The 16,252-nt window shown below is 43.1% G+C and overlaps 1 protein-coding gene across 1 annotated transcript in view; it reads left to right on the top strand.

The window, feature by feature from the left end:
- Positions 1–15,720, top strand: part of EBF2 (EBF transcription factor 2) — a 192,182-nt gene extending 176,462 nt beyond the window's left edge. The window contains exons 14-16 of the mRNA XM_037167136.2: positions 202–387; positions 7,550–7,717; positions 12,882–15,720. Of these exons, the coding sequence (XP_037023031.1) occupies positions 202–387; positions 7,550–7,717; positions 12,882–12,913 (386 nt within the window). The 3' untranslated portion in view covers positions 12,914–15,720. The remainder of the gene's footprint in view (positions 1–201; positions 388–7,549; positions 7,718–12,881) is intronic.
- Positions 15,721–16,252: the final 532 nt, after the last annotated feature.

Consider the following 16,252-nt stretch of genomic DNA (forward strand, 5'->3'; position numbering starts at 1 on the left):
AAGGACAAGGCCTTGTGTAGGATGGGCTGGAGAAAAGGAAGGGAAGGTATAAAAGGACAAAAGCAAAATGCAGACTTCCCCCCTCACCCAGGCACGGCTTGGTGGTGCGTTGCGCTCTGGCACTGTGCGGATTTGTGCTGCGGCGTTGGCTCCGCAGGGCGCGCGCGCAGGCTCACATACCCGGTTTCCTCTGTCGTCCAGGATACATCCGCAACACTAGCAGCATCTCTCCTCGGGGCTACTCGTCCAGCTCCACCCCTCAGCAGTCCAATTACAGCACCTCCAGTAACAGTATGAATGGCTACAGCAACGTCCCCATGGCTAACCTGGGCGTTCCGGGATCACCGGGATTCCTCAACGGCTCCCCCACGGGCTCCCCATACGGAAGTAAGTGCCCGGCCAGTGCCCGCCTCTCCCTGTCCCTCTGTCCCTGAGTCCCTGAGTTTTCCTGTTTGACCTTCCCAGCGAGAGTTGCCTTCCTACATCGTAATTGACTCGCACAGGAAGGTCCCAATTTGCTGATGAGGTGTCCTTCCTGCCTTTTGTTTCTTCCTTAGTTGGACTTGGGCGCCTCTGGCTCCTCCAAGCCTTCGGGGGGGAGAGGAAAGGGGTGGAACGCCCCCTATTTTTTACAGAGAAAGGGCCATTGTGGCTTGCGCAGCTGGGAGGAATGCAGATCCCAATTTAGTACTGATACCCTTCAGCAGGCACTGTCAGATGCCTCACGTTCCAGTCGCTCCACAGAAGGACTTTGTGCGATCAGGATGATGACCACGCGGCTGTAGGGCGACGGCAGTTCCCTGACGTACCTGAGACTACACAGCTAGAATAGAGCAGGGCAGTCTTCCTACCCAGAATTTGCAGGGTCGCATTGTTCTGGGCGCCACTCACTCTGCTACGTGGTTCTCTCCTCCTCTTGAAGCAGCGGCTTTCAACCTTCCCTCTTGCGGCACACATAAACTAATTACTCAGTTCTGTCGCACACCAAAAACATATTATATTTTTGCTGATCTGACAAAAATAGGTATAAGTTTGATTCATTCACACCAAATGGCTGTTGTTGTGTTGGCTTATTGTCGTTTTTTTAATTCGACAGTCTGAGGAGAAAGAGGCCTGTGCCCGTGACTCAGGATGAGTCAGGGGCATGAGTCAGGGGTTGCATGTTAAAAATTCTTGTGGCACACCAGGTACAAATCACGGGACAAGAGAGATGGAACTTGTGGAGTGTGTGTGAAAGTGTGACACATGGAGACAAAACCCCCTTTTTCAAAAAAAATTAAGTGTAGTTGGCATACGATATATTATTAGTTTCAGGTGTACAATATTTATATACCTTACAATGTGATCACCACACTGAGACTATGTGTGGATATAATAATAGTAATTATTATTATCATCATTTCCCCTCTAAGATATTAATTACTATTAAATCACTCAGGGATTCATAGCCAGTAAATAGTGAAAATGGAACTAGAACACACCATCAGATTCAAGATACCATGTTTTTAAATTATTCAATAATATAAGAAATATTTTGTATGTTTATAATACATTATTAGAGTGAAACATAAAATGATCTATTTTTTATTTCCAAAATGGTCATGTCATATGCTTAAGCATACAGTTATGAATAAAATATACATATGGGATTGAACCATATGAATTTTTATAGATCAAAAGTTGTCATATACTAATATAGTGTGTTGTTTGGTGATGGGGAGGGAGAGAGGGAAAAGAGAGAGAGCAGCCAGTATGCTGGGGAGATACTGGGGACGGGAGGAGAAGGGAGAGGATAGGTAGATGGTAGACAGACAGACAGACAATGAATTGATGAATGAAAATACCCACTGGGCATTAATTGCTTGATGTTTCTTACCAATAATTCATTAGATAGGAGGAACCCTTCCCACTCCAGCAAGTGATACCTCCCTATCTTGATCACTCAATGTCACTGCCACAGGAGCATAGTAACACCCCAATCTTCAAAGCAAACAAGACAGCAGACACAGGATAGGAAGAGGAAAGCTCCATGTGCACAGGGGGAGGGAAACCCTGCTGAGCGCCCCCTCTCAGCTCCTGCTGGCTTTGTGTGATCCTCGCACCCTCCTTTTCTGAGGGAGGCTCTGAAGGAGCTGTGCGCTCACAGTGGGATTCCAAACAGTGCACTCGTTACAATAAAATCCTCTACTGCCAACGTTCTGAATACCCTGTGGAGCTCTTGCCAGTAGCACCTGACCTGTATTTCTAACCAGCTAAGTTTAACTTCTCTGGGAAATACAAAAACAAAACAAAAGACAAATAGTAAAAAAAACAGCCCCAAGGAAAGAATTTCATCTCATCTGTTCAGTTGCTTTTGCCTAAAAACACCCTTCTGTGATTTTTTTTTTGCATTTTATTTTTTTGAACTAAAAAGTTAGATGTGGCCAGGCCATGCAGTGGAGCAGTCACTTGCCAGAAACGTTAAATATAGCTGAGCCTTTCTGTCAAATTGACTTGCGTTAGATACTGGCTAATGCAGAGTATCATTCTGCGTCTTTACTGCTTTTGCTCTCACACCACTTCAAAAATGGCCAAACAGATGTTTTTTCAATTTCACATACAAACTTCACTTCCTGGCGGTAGCAGTGTGCCAAGTTCCAGCTCAGTGCACGTTTTTATGGCCGAATTCTGAACCCCTGACAATAGGGGGTTATAATGAAATGCTGACAGACCCATGGGTGCCAGCAAATGCAATGGCTCGATGCAAAGGAGGATGTGTACCTGGTGAGGTCCAGCTGGGCCCACGCCGGACAACCAATTCTTATAAGAAGTGAAATGGTTTTGCCTGAACTCCCATGTTCACAGAGATGTCTGGGCTAGATGTGCTGGCCTTTATTTTGGTCTTTATCCATGGAGAGCCATGTCCAGGGAAATTCTCATATGTGAGTATGTGTGATTAACTTTCCCCAAATGGTGCACCCTGGCGCTCCCAGAGATGGCCTATTCAAGCCCGCAACACCCAGGGACCACCTCTTCCAATGCAGAATAACCACCAAGCAAATCCAAAAGTTTTGGAACAAAGTCCACAAGATAGAAATCCAACTTGTCCTCAGAGACTCCTGCTTCACACACATAGTCTTCAACTGTGCCCCAGGCCTCAGTATTTTAATATTCTCAAAAATAAATATCAAGACATTTTTCTATTGTAGATTACTGAATAATTACTATAGAAAATTTAGAGCCCATGAAAATAGTTTTAAAAAGAAAGCCTACTCTCACCATGAAAAACATCCCTGTTAACATTTTGATAAATTTCTATTGTCTTTTTCTTCAGGAAAGAAAAAATGATCCTAGTACAATAGTAACATGTTCATTATAGACAGTTAGAAAGCATGTATATGTAAAAAGGAAAAAGAAGACATCCTTTATTTCTATGTAGAGAAAACTGCTAACTTTTGACATATAGCCTTCCAACCACAGACACATTTTGAAAATTGCCATGTCTGTTCTGATGCACAACTGAAGGGATTCAGTCTTAAGACCAATGAAAGGGAGAGTAGAAGAAACGTGGTGAAATGACCAAAGTCTCAGGTGTGAAGAGAGGCTCCAGAAAAATCTGTTGGTGGTGCCAGCCCATGTCTTAGGCATGGAGGCCAGATATTAGGAGTGATGTTTGCTTTGCAAAGTTAACAACAGTCAACAAGCTTCCCCCCAGGAATTTAAAATGTATTATTAGTCTCTTGCTTTTTTCTAACAGAGAGGTAAACAGAAAACCTAGTTTACAGGAGGTAAAGGCTTGAATTGAAGAGAAACATTAATATCCAAGAAAATGATTATGCCTATTGCTAAGGATTATATTATTTTTTACCAGAGGAATAGAGATTTTTTCCATTTGTCTATTTTAATCGCTTTTACTGGTTTCTGCTACATCAAAAATAATACATGTTCATTGTAGAAAATTTGGAAATATGGAAAATTTGTCCATATTGGACAAGCAGAAGGAATAAATTTAAGAACATTCATAATCCCATCAGTCAGCGATATGACTCGGAGTTTGGATATAAATCACATCATTCTAGACTTTTGCTTTTTATGTTTTTAAAAAATGCAAGTGGGTCCTAAGTGTAGGTTTTGCATAGTCTGCATCGTTCACTTGGCCTATCACCCGAGGTCACTCTGTATCCTGCTCTGACATCAGTTTCAGTGTTTGCATGGTGCCCCTTTGATGGACTTCTGTAGCTGATCTTGTTGATGATCCAGTCATGTCTCTGTCTTTGGATCTGTTTTTGGTGTGTTTATGATTATTTCCCTGGAATTAATTTCAAAGAAATTATTTTACTGGGTTAAAAAACATGCACATTTTAAAACACAAATCCCTTGGTAGCTATTGCCTCACCAGAGAGGTCCCTAGCCCTTAGGAGAGGTATCCGCTTCGCTGCCTGTTAACTTTTTCCCATCGTTATCCATTTTGTAAGTGAAAAGTAACATCTCAGTACTGTTTTAATTGGCATTCGATGACTAATTATTTGAACGTTTATAGACCTATAAAGGGCTTTTGGTCATTTTCCTTTTGTGATTTTTTCTTTTTCATGCACTTTTTTGCCCATTTTTTATTGGGATGTTTTCCTTTTTCTAGTTAATTTATGTAAACTTATTAGCTATTGAGGACAGGTACACATCTGGTAACTATCACAAAGATTTTTATAAAATGCTTATTTACTAATTTTTTTGATAGAGAGGAAGGGAGGAAGAGAGGGTGAGAAACCTCGATGTGAGAGAGGAACGCCGATTGGCTGCCTCTCCCACGTGACCTGCAGCCCAGGCACGCCCCGGACTGGGGCACACCCCGCATTTTGTTGTGCAGGACAACACCCAACAGATCGCTCCACGCCAGTCAGGGCTGATAATTATCACAAATATTTTCCCCAGTTTGTCTTTTGCCTTTTCTCTGTGTGTTATAGTTTTTGTCATTTGGCAAATCTATCTCATGAGGCTCTGTTTAGGTTCAAGGGCTGAAAGGGTTATGTAAATTATATAACTTTCCTAGTTTTTCTACTAGCACCTTTATAATTTTGTTTTTACAAATAACCCTTTAATCCGCTTAGATTTACTTTGGTGTTTAACACGAGGAAGCGCTCTAAATTTAGTCTCTGTGTGGCCAGTGTACTGTTCCTGTGCATTTATTTCCCCACTAATTAAAAATGTTGCCTTCATTAAACTTTAATTCTTGTATACACCCAGGTCTGTTTCTGGACTCTATTTTCTCCAAGGAGTTGTCTATCTACCTACATTTATGTTAGTATAACACTGATTTCATTGATGTAGATTTATTATGTTTTATTATGTAAAGATAAATGACTCCTTACTGCTTAAACTTTTTAAAACAAAATGTTCTGTTTCCTTTAGTGTTATTGTTTCTTTAAACAGATAAACATAGAAATTATATTTGTTGATGTTCACAAATTTAAATTCGTTCTGAGATTTTTATTGTAGTTGTATTGAATTTGAAATTAATTTGGGTATAAATGTGGCATTTGGTGAGCATTTTGTAAAAAGAAAATCTTTTAAATGGACCCATTATAGCCTGAGACTTATTTAACACTCAACGGTTTTTTTACGTCATTTAGTAAAGCTTCAGGTCACCCCTCTTCCATTGAGAGGCAGTCATATCTGATCTAATCAACCCCCTTTAGGTTGTCTCTGTTATGAGAAAAGAAGTATTTGTGAAAGCAAGTCCGTGTTGAATAGACAGGTAACTGTGTGTGTGGGTGTGTGCGCCGGATTCACCTTGTGAATGCCCTCCTCTGTCACGGTGCCTGCGGGGAGGGCCTGCTGTTGCCCACGCAAAAACCAAGGCACCATTTGGAGCCTGCAAGGATGGGTCAGACACCATGGCAGAGACTGGACTTCGGTCAGCACCAGGCCTCATGAGTCTCTGCTTTTCTCTGGCCTCTGATTCTGTGCCTCACAGAGAGAGGAGAAGTCCCCTCCCTTCCTGCTCCCACATACATTTTATTGTTGTTAAAACCAAGGTGAGAAGAGGAGGTTTTGCTTGGAACTCCGACTGAGGTTCGATTCCAGTGCTGAATCCTGCGTCCTAGCATATAATGCCAGTGAATGAGCCCATCCTCTTCTTCACTCTCGTCTTCAAATATGACGTGAGATTCTTCCAGGACTTCACCTTCCTTTCCAGTGTTTTTCTTTTGATTCATTCATATTGTTTGAGGAAAGACAGAGGTGTAGTTGGACCCTTCCTTCTGCATAGCTCTTTAAATCAGGACTGCCTGAGGATAAGCAGTTTTCAGATAAAGTACCTTTAGTGAAGACTTTGGTTTGCAGTGTGTTTGTAAAAGACATCTGATTGGAGACATGTTTTATGATTGTGTTATATATGCAATTATGTGAACACAGCCTGAAGCGTGTCTCTATAATGAGAGGGGGAAACTGGCATGGAATCATACACAGGACATCAAAACATTTGACCTTCGCTTCACCTTGGACTTGGTCTTTGAATCATAAGTCACACTCCTGTCCTCACTTTTGAAATTTAATTGCGGGGAAGCTAGGCCACCAAAGCTGTGAAGCGGACATTAGTTAGCACTGCCAGCCTTTATTGTGGGCTTTGCCAATGGGCCCCGGTCATCTTTTACCAAATCAGGTGATGCGGACAGTTCAGAATTCTGGAGAGGGTGCTAAAGTGAGCCCATGAAACTTGACCTTCGACTCTAATATGCTGTATCTAACAATTTCACCCTCATGAACTTTGGTTTACCCCTTTCTTGAGCAAGTTGAACACAGAAGATAAAATTATCTTTTTGTGTGATGTAACTTGGAGTCTCCAACTTTAAGAGGTGGGGCACTTCATTGTGTAAATTGCCTTTATTTTTCTTGGCAATGACCACACTTAACTTTTGGCTTCCTTTAAGTAGTTTTAACATTAACATTGGTGTTTTTTCTTTGCGTTACATCAGAGGAGGCTGGCTTGCAGCCTTATTTCCCAGGAGCTCAGAAAGTAGGGGTGGGGAACAATCTCCTAAATGTTAATAAAAGTGCACATTTAGTGAGGAGATGGCCAGTAGAGATGGCACTCGCTGAGGAGACGCTAACCCTGTCCCTCAGGACACCAGAGCTTCAAGAGTCACCAGGGAAGTACATAGTCCCAGACAGGGCTTCTTTTTAGGGTGGAAGGACATGAGATGATTCTTCAGATGCTGGTCTTCTCTTGACGAGCTTTTACCCATGAGTGAAGACCTATCATGATACCCCATCCCGCCTGTGTCTTCCTGACTCTCCTGGGCAGGAGGGCATCTACCTGCTGCACCTGCTTAGCCTTGTATACATTTGTCCAGTTGAATGATGACCCTCTCGGTTGTTTTCCTTGTCCATGCCTCCCAGTGGACGGGCAGGGACATTGTCCCATTCAACATTTTTAAGTCCCTGGACTCTAGAACAATGCCTGGAACAAATGAGTAGTTTCTCAATAGCTGTGTACAGGTTATATGTCCTGAAGAAAGAACTTCTCTTCTGGATGGGTCCCTTTCTAAAAGAGGGTTATGCCTTTGCTTTCCAGTCATGTCCTCCAGTCCCACTGTTGGATCTTCCAGCTCGTCTTCCATCCTCCCATTCTCCTCTTCAGTGTTTCCTGCTGTCAAACAGAAGAGTGCCTTTGCCCCTGTCATCAGGCCCCAAGGCTCCCCTTCGCCCGCCTGCTCCAGTGGCAATGGAAATGGATTCAGAGGTGAGCAAAGGTTCTCCTTTGGGTATAAGCATAACACATGTGCTCCAGGGCCAGCAGAGTAAGAGCAAACAGCATGGCATCATCCTACAGCTCTAGGGGCTTTGCTTCTAGAGAGATGATTTGGTGTTTCCAGCCTGGTACGTGAGTGGCTTGTGCATCCGGGGTGGTGCTCCATCCCAGAGCAAGGTGGGGGAAAGCAGACGTCGAATAGCTCTGCAGGATCACAGGATTAACTGTGGCAGAGCCGCACATATCCTCCAGGGGCGTCTGGACCTCCCGGACATTTACTTTCCACAGGGTCATGCCACTGTTCCCTAGCAGGTGCCTGGTCACTACATCGAATGCCCACCTGGCCAGCTTGCCACACACGGTGTATACACATTCCCATGGCGCAGATGCACAGGCTCTGCTGGGGGCGTCAGCAGGTTCTGGGCATGCTGGTTGTGTGCTAGTCAAATTGATAGCAGGTGCCTGGTCTGGGTGGGGTAGGGAAGAAAGAAAAAAAGACGTACTGTGTCTAAGAACAGAAATTAATCACCCATCAAATTCATTTTTGAGCAGTGTCTTAAAATATAATATGACATGACGTAACCCAAATGTGATGAGTACATGAGAATCTAATCATCTCTGTGTGAATGGGAGGCAGCTGACGGCAAAAGAGCAAATTGGAAACTGCTGGACGCTGTGGGTCCTGACGACCCACATTATGTCTAGGCTGTTCCTTGTGACTCGACATGGAAACATTCACCACCAGCAGTGCTGGATAAAGCTGCAACCGGCAGAGGTTCGGTTAACCCTTGTGGGTCTAAGCCTCTGAGGTCAGCAGAGCTTTGGGGGTGCTGTGTCATGCCCTGGATGGCATCTGCCTAGTGGCTTTCTGAGAGCGGGGGGGGGGGGGTGGTTCCTGGTCCTTTGGAGACACCAGTGAGGGTTCATCACCAGTCGTGTTCGAGCAGAGTCCCGGGAGGTTTCTGTCCCATCCTACCATCAGAGACAGTGGTGTCTCATCGACATCTAGTGACCTTGCAGAGAAACTGTGAAATGAGAACTGAAAACCCAGCCCTCAGAAGAGTCCCTGGAAATTCCTTTTCTTCTAAGTAGATAAAGCTGTTGGGTCTACATGCCACCTGACATGTGAGTAGTTGGAAACATCTGTGTACTTGGAGGGACTATATACACATACGTACTTTGGTTTTCATCCAGATGCCTAATTCATAGAGAAACAGGCTCAGCCTGTAGCTAAGTGTCTCCACCTGCATGTCTCCCTTCAAACTTGTGGTTTCCATCTCACTGTTAGGGGACATGCCCAGAACTTGGTCCGTGATGGCTTCATCTCCAGATCGGGACACGGGAACAACTACTGAAACTTTACTGTATCGTCTCCTTTCCCATGAGCACCTCCTTCCCTAGTTCTTTGGTTTTAGTCACATCCCTTATGCCAGGTGCAGCTGCACAGGCCTCACTGGGGAAACACAGTGCGAGAAGCCCAAGGCAGGCTGAGGAGGACTGTAGGTGCTGGCAGATGGAGGGACATGGCCCTTCCCTCCTTCCAGGCCACCCTTGCACATATGTTCAGTTTCGCTTTGAGGAAAGAATTACGAGCTGACTTTCCCTTGCCACCCCTGCCCCCCTCCTCTCTCACAAAGCACTGAGCTGGGGATATGGTCCTGGCTGTCACAGCTCTCCCTTCTAGTCTGTCCTGTCCAGGGAGACCCACCTGGGTGGCCTGCTTGACTCTTGTCCCTCACTGGAGCCCGGATGAGTTTTTCTCTGGTGCCTATGGCCTGGAACTCCTGCCCTGTCTGTCGTTGTACACCCAAGCCCCACTGTGCCGTTGCCTGCTCAGGGCTGAGTGGCCCGGAGAGATTGGAAGGGTCTGTGCGGTCCCAGTGAGCTTTTCCTGCTGGGACAACAGCAGCAAAACAGCCAGAAGGCCCTGTGTGAGCTTCAGGTCACCAAAGGTCAGAGTGCTTAGGCTAAGAGCATGGCTAGGCTGCACAGTCTGTTTTTAAACAATATTTTTGTTGATTTATTGGAGTGGCATTGGTTAATAACATACATAGGTTTCAAGTGTACCCTTTTGTAATACAGCATCTGTATATTGGACAAGTGGCGCATTCTTGGTCGTGTCTGTAGGAGTTATGATTTAGCTACTTACATGTAGGCACAGACTCTGGGGCCTTGTTTCATTTCTGTAGAATCACTGCAAGGTCCCGAGCCTCTTTTGGATCCTACAATTTTCTCCAAATTTTTCTGGTGATTTGAATCCTAGAAGAAGGAGAAGGAGGAGAAAGCAAGCAATTAAGTTAGGATTGTTGACTAAAAAATTACAAACAACTATGAAAATAGAAAGTAATGGGGGAGAACAAAAAGAGAATGCAGAGGAGACCTTCAAAGGGCATCAGGCCTTGAGCGAACACTAGACTGGACTTCCTGAGATGTGGGTTGGAGTTCTAGCTCATCTACCTTCCACGCTGGGTGAACCTGCACACGTCACTGTCCTCTGAGAGCCTCACTTTCCTGGTCTGTTAAGTAGCAAAGCTGTAAAATATCTGCAGAGGTTGTTGTGAAGTAATCTGTGTGAACATCAGGAATAGTAAAGGACATTACATGCAGACCAGCAGAGAGGAGGCTGGAATTGATGAAGGACGCCTGTTAGAGACCTTGACTCCCACTCTTCCTCACTTCAGACCCAGTGAGTAGACTCAAGGCCCAGCATTGCAAGGCATCCTTTGCTGTAGACAGGGAAAACCCCACACTGACGTTTGACTGCACAACCTACAGTCTCCGAGCAAAGGAGCCTGGAGTGGCAGGTGCACACCTCCTCTTTAGAGATAGACAGTGCAAGAGTGAAAATGGGGTCCAAGGGGAGGGGGAGGTTGGTGATCACGGGCTTGTGGGAAGGTTCTTCTCTGACTTGTGGGTTGAGAAGGTTGTATGTGTTCCTCTGCAGAAGACCAATGCAGTCAATACCCTCTAACACTTGCTAACTGTTTCCAAGCAGCACATGTAATGTGCCGAACCAAGCACTGCACACGAATTACCTTGTTCAAGTCTCCCATGTGACCCAAAGGGGAAGGTCATGTTGTTACCACCATTTTTAGTTAAGCAGCTTTCCCAAGGCCTCACAGCAAGTGACTGATGACTTGACCTCAGACATTTTGACTCCAGAGCCTATGCTGTGACAGTCTGCTGTCTCTCTGGGGACAAGAATAGTGCAATTCCTCTCTCACCTTTCACCCATATATACTTCCCACCTGGACCAAAGGGGGATTATTGCTTTGCCATGAAATGCCAAAGGTCAAAACAAAATGGACCAAGTGCAGTTAAGCCTTTCCCTTCCCTTCCATGACAAATGCTTATTTTTCCTCCAGTTAGCTTTTGCTTTCTGTCTGCTGGCCCTGGTTTCCACCAGCAAAAAGTCAGGCCCACCTTGTAGCAGAGACCCCACCACCCAGTGCCCAGTGCGAGAAGAAGGGAAGGAAAATATGTAAAGTGTGTTGTTCTTCTGACATCGGTGGATCTGATTCTGAGTGGCTCTGCCCTTTTAATAAGCTCTGTAGGTAACTCTCTGAGGACCCAGAAAAAGGAAGGGGCTGATGAGTTTTAAATGCAATAGACAAGTTAAAGTTGAAAATGTGAGCCAGAGTCCCCCTGCCAGAGAGCTACACTTGCAGTGTCATTGTCCCACTCGCCACCTTATCTCTCAGGCATTTACAGTTGATGAGTATAGAGTGTCGAGATAATATTATTCACTAGGCACCTGATTCATTTTCCAGCTCCCTCCAGGAAAAATAAAATAAAATAAAATAAGAAAACCTCCTACACTCCAGGATAATTACCAGGGTTGCTACATCTCCAAATCATCAGGGAGTGTCCAGAATTGAACTGCGTTTATTGAAAAGCTACATCGATTCAATATATAGTAATTCAGGCAAAAATAATTAAGGCTTCGCTAGCTGTGTAAGACCTTAATCCAGATCTCACAAACATTCAATAAAAGCTGTATGGGCAGGGAAATATATGGCTGACAATTTTGCCCAAGAAGACTAGCTGGCATGAGAGGAGGGGTGGAAGGAGAGGGAATAAGAAGCAGAGAGAGATGGGGAGGAGGAGAGAGAGGAGACAGAGGAGAGAGGCATGTTGGGTGAAGCAGGAAGAATTTTGGCCATTTGTTTATAAGCTTAGTAAGCACCATACAGCAAAATGCTTCTTTAATCAATAAGCCCAAGATGAAATATAGACAGTACAAGTAATGGATTCAATTCTAGATATGGTTTGAAGTTTTGATACAAGAAACTATTCAACCGGCTTCCAAGAATGTGAAAATTCTATGGGTTTCTCTCCTGAAAGCCAAGACCAGAGGGGTGCATTTTTTGGGTGATTTTTTATACTGCTGATGCTGCTTTATTTCCCATATCAAGGGACAGCCTTTGACCTGATGCCACCCTGACTGGCATGGTCCCCATCCTCTTGATGAGACATTGGACATTATACCTGGACAGGGGCTGTAGAGAAGAGATTGGAGTGACTCCCAAATTAGGAACTAAGTTAAATCTTCTCTTCCAGTGGATCAGCATTTATTGGTGACTGAGTATCACACAGCAGTAGTGAGCACCAAAGGAAGATGAGCTAGTTAGAAAGTAAAATGCTGATCAATCTTAGCTAGAATGGGTAGGAACCTAGGATGCATAGAAAGTTTGTTTGTTATAAATGATGCCTAGTAAGTACCTCAGTATTGACTCAGCACCTGGAATATTCTTTCCTGTTCCAGCTAAGTGATTTGGAACTGTATAATCTAGAAATTATTTTAGTCCAATAATGAAAAAATATATCGCACACATAGTACAGTTTAGTTTACATGTTCATGTCCATTATGTCGTGTACACAACCCATTGATATAAAACAAAACAAAACATGACTGTTGGCCTTCTGAGCAAATCTTCAGCAAGCTTTGGCTCTATGCAGCGATTTGTAGGCTTTGGCACCTCTCTAGGCTTTCAGATAAACCAGACCTGGAGAAAATGGGTCCCCATGTCAGCTGAAGGCACCACCTTCCTTGACTGCACCAGACGTCCAGTGCCATCACCTGCCCCCTCACTGTGTTAGAGCCTTGTTGTAAACAGCCTTCAAGTCTCATTCCTGTGTCACTCTCTCCTCACAGCCATGACCGGACTCGTCGTGCCCCCAATGTAAAGAAGAGGAAGAGCTGCTTTCTCAGAGCACAAAACTACTCACTCTGATGGACCAGTGATGAAGAAAGCACTATCTGCTCTTTGGGGAGAGTTGTGCCCCCCAAATGGACATGATGGACAGACTTGGCTCAACAAGGAGCCGCTTCTTACCTGGTCTCACCTTTCTTGTGTAGCTCTGATGGTGTCTACACAAACTGACCCCCTTGGGGACAAGGACAAAAGATGTCATTGACGTAGTCAGTGCTAAAAGCAGAAATGCAATTCTTTGTTATGAACATTATAAGAACCACCTTCCTATGTTTGTAAAATATTTAAGAAAAAATTGGCAAACAATTCAAGCTTAATATTTTGGATACTATTTGTTTTTCTTTGTAGGAAAAAAAATTGAAAGTTTCTATTTTCTATGAAGCCTTTCAGATACCAATTTAGTTTATGCAGAAAAAAAATCGAACAAAACAGGGTACCAGCATGGAAGACTTTCTTAAAATGAAACCTGAATTGAATGACAAAATGTTGTTGTATGTGTGTTTGCTTATAGTTTAATCTCTTTAAGAAAAAGGGAAAAATTTTAAATGTTTTACAATTATTTAAATAAATAATGTGTAACTTATTGTAAGTAGAGGTAGAAATTAAGACCTTTTTGGAAGAGAGGGGAAGTTCTCTTTCCAATGTAAAATGAAACTGATGCAAACATGTAGTAACAAGTTTAAAGGTGTGTGACTATTCCTGCAGTTACTTACTAGACTCTTATCCCCATCTTGCATCCCCCTCTTTTTCCATCATTTTATTGACCCATGAGCAAGAATAAGTACCTGATGTAGATTCCTGCAGAATAACCCCACACAGAGACAAAGATTCAAGTCCCTGCAAATACACAAATACTCAAGCCCATCAATTCATTCCCATCCCCATCTGCTTTCTAAATAGTCTACAAGTCCCTTTTGGTATTCACTTTTTGTGAATTAAAAAAAAAAAAAACAACCTTATACTAGCTTTCAACATTCTCCCCTGAGCTGTGCAGAGAATTCCCATATTTTTGTGCATTTTTGGCTTTGCACCCGGGGAAATAAGAGTCTCACCTTACAGAAGAGCCAAAGTCACCATGACTTTTTCAAGCCAGCTGCCCCTTTGGAATTCCTGACAGCCACACACTGCCTCCTCTTGGGTTACCTGGTATAGCACTAAGGTGAAAGCCCTCCAGGACTTCAGAAATAGGGTTTGAAGAGAATGGCTGTGTTTCTTGGACCCTTAGGATGTCAAGTCCTTTCTTCTCTGTAGATTTCCCCTTTCATGGCATTAAACTCTCTTGAAAAAAAAATATGTATACAACTTGACACAGTTTCCAGGCAAGAATGGGATGGGGTATGGAAGAAGAATATTAAAAGTGCTATCCCCTCTCCTGATGTTCAAAGAGGGGGGAACCCAGATTCTTAGCAGGGTCACAGATTGGGCACATCTGTGTTCCAAGCAGCTCAGTCACCCACTGCTGCCACAGGCTCCCCATAGTTCGGGGAGTGGCTCTGAGGGGCAGAAACGTAGGAGCCTCTTAACAGTGGCTGAGTTTGAAAAAGCCTGTGTGATCCTGGGGATGTATCCAGACTTACTTGGGTTGCCAATAAGGATGTCACTTTTTTCTAGGACAGGGATTTCCTTGTTGACTCACTGGCACCACAATATAGTCTATATGCAGACTCCAGTTTGGGATTCTTGGTTGGGGTTCTAACATTAGAAATTGATGCAGCTCTCATGGAAAAACACCTTTAGTGCATCTAAGCTGATTTTAGATGAATTTGTAAATTCTGTGCCAGTGATACATGGCCACAACTTCCCAACCCCAATGGTCTTATTTGCTTTAATCTATTCTGGAATTACCCAATGTGACCCAAATATTACTTCCATGCACAGGAGAATCCAAGGTATTGGAAACCTGGCATGCTTATAACTCTTGCTGACAGTTCCTCATAGTTAGGGCTTAAGGCACCAAAAATACAGGGAAACACATGAGAGAAAGTTCCCTGGTGAAAAATCTGATGGGAGGGGGAAAAGTGTGTGGACACACCCATTACCATCCAAAAGTGAAGGCAGAACAAAGTCAAGCATGTCTAGACCTGGATTTGAGCCAATTCAACATAAGGACATTTTTTTAAGTAGCATTGCTTTTAGAATCTGTGAATTTTGCTCTTGCATGAAGATGAGTGCAGTACTGTCTTCAAAATGATTGTAGAACTTGTTGGTAGCTTGCACCGAAAAACATGTGTGTACCTAAATACCAGACATCCTGGACCATTCAGCTAGAACCTTGGCAGCAGCAGATCTATTTAACTGTACAAATGTGTGTAAGGATTATTTTTAGTGTACTAATAAATTTAAAACAAAGCTACTCTGTCCTGTTTAGTCATTGCTGTTGAATCATTCTGGTCCCAGGTTATTTTTGTGCCACTTGGAAGACAAGTATTTCCATAGGTAACTTCAAATTCTATCCTATCTTTGTAAGAGAAACTGTGTAAGATTTTTCATTTAAAGGGACAATTTACTTCATTATTTATCTCATTTTTTTGATATAGCATCGTATTTTTTCCCAGTTTTTCTTTGCACATTTCAATATGCATGGTTTAAAAACCATTAACTTCTCTATCTTTTGTACAGTAAGATCTCATTTTCAAACTGTATAGTTTCATTTTTCTTGTTTGCTTTGTCAGTTATATACAGTATAAAGTTGCTATGCACAGAGCTTTTGTAAAGACAGCTTTTTTGTTTACTGTTTTTAATGGTCTTACTTATGAAAGAATATCTTGTTTGTAAAATGAATATGCCTACTTCAGTTTTAAACTTTAAATTATCCTAACAAAAAATAAAAATTTTTGTACTGTAAAAATGTTTGGATGTTTGCCTTTTTTTGTAAGTGGGAAAAACTTACTTTGGGATTAGTTTTCTTAAGTTTGTAGATTTTCTTATAACTGCTATCCCCTGAGCTCTGGCTGAGAAAATCTTGCTACAGCTGTTGCTTACATGACAGATGTTCTGAGGTGCTCACATAGAGGAGAGAATATGTATGCCTTTAGGTCATTTTCCTTATGTATTTATCTATATATATCCATCAGTCAAATTGCTTCATAAAAACTAAAATGGTCCCACTTTCTATGTTCTGCTTCCATTATATGGAATTATTAAGGTAGGTGGGTGGTGTACTTATATTTGAAAGGGTTTGTTGAACAAATGTTATAACTGATCCATCAGACACTGGGTGAAGAACTGGAAGCTGGCCACAAAGCCTGATGCCTATTCTTAAATCATAGGAAGAGAGCAAGACACGTGCTCCCGGAAGGAAATAATCCATAGA

Source organism: Artibeus jamaicensis, unplaced genomic scaffold (assembly GCF_021234435.1).
Source record: "Artibeus jamaicensis isolate MK-2021 breed Jamaican fruit bat unplaced genomic scaffold, CSHL_Jam_final contig_477, whole genome shotgun sequence".
Classification (NCBI taxonomy): domain Eukaryota; kingdom Metazoa; phylum Chordata; class Mammalia; order Chiroptera; family Phyllostomidae; genus Artibeus; species Artibeus jamaicensis.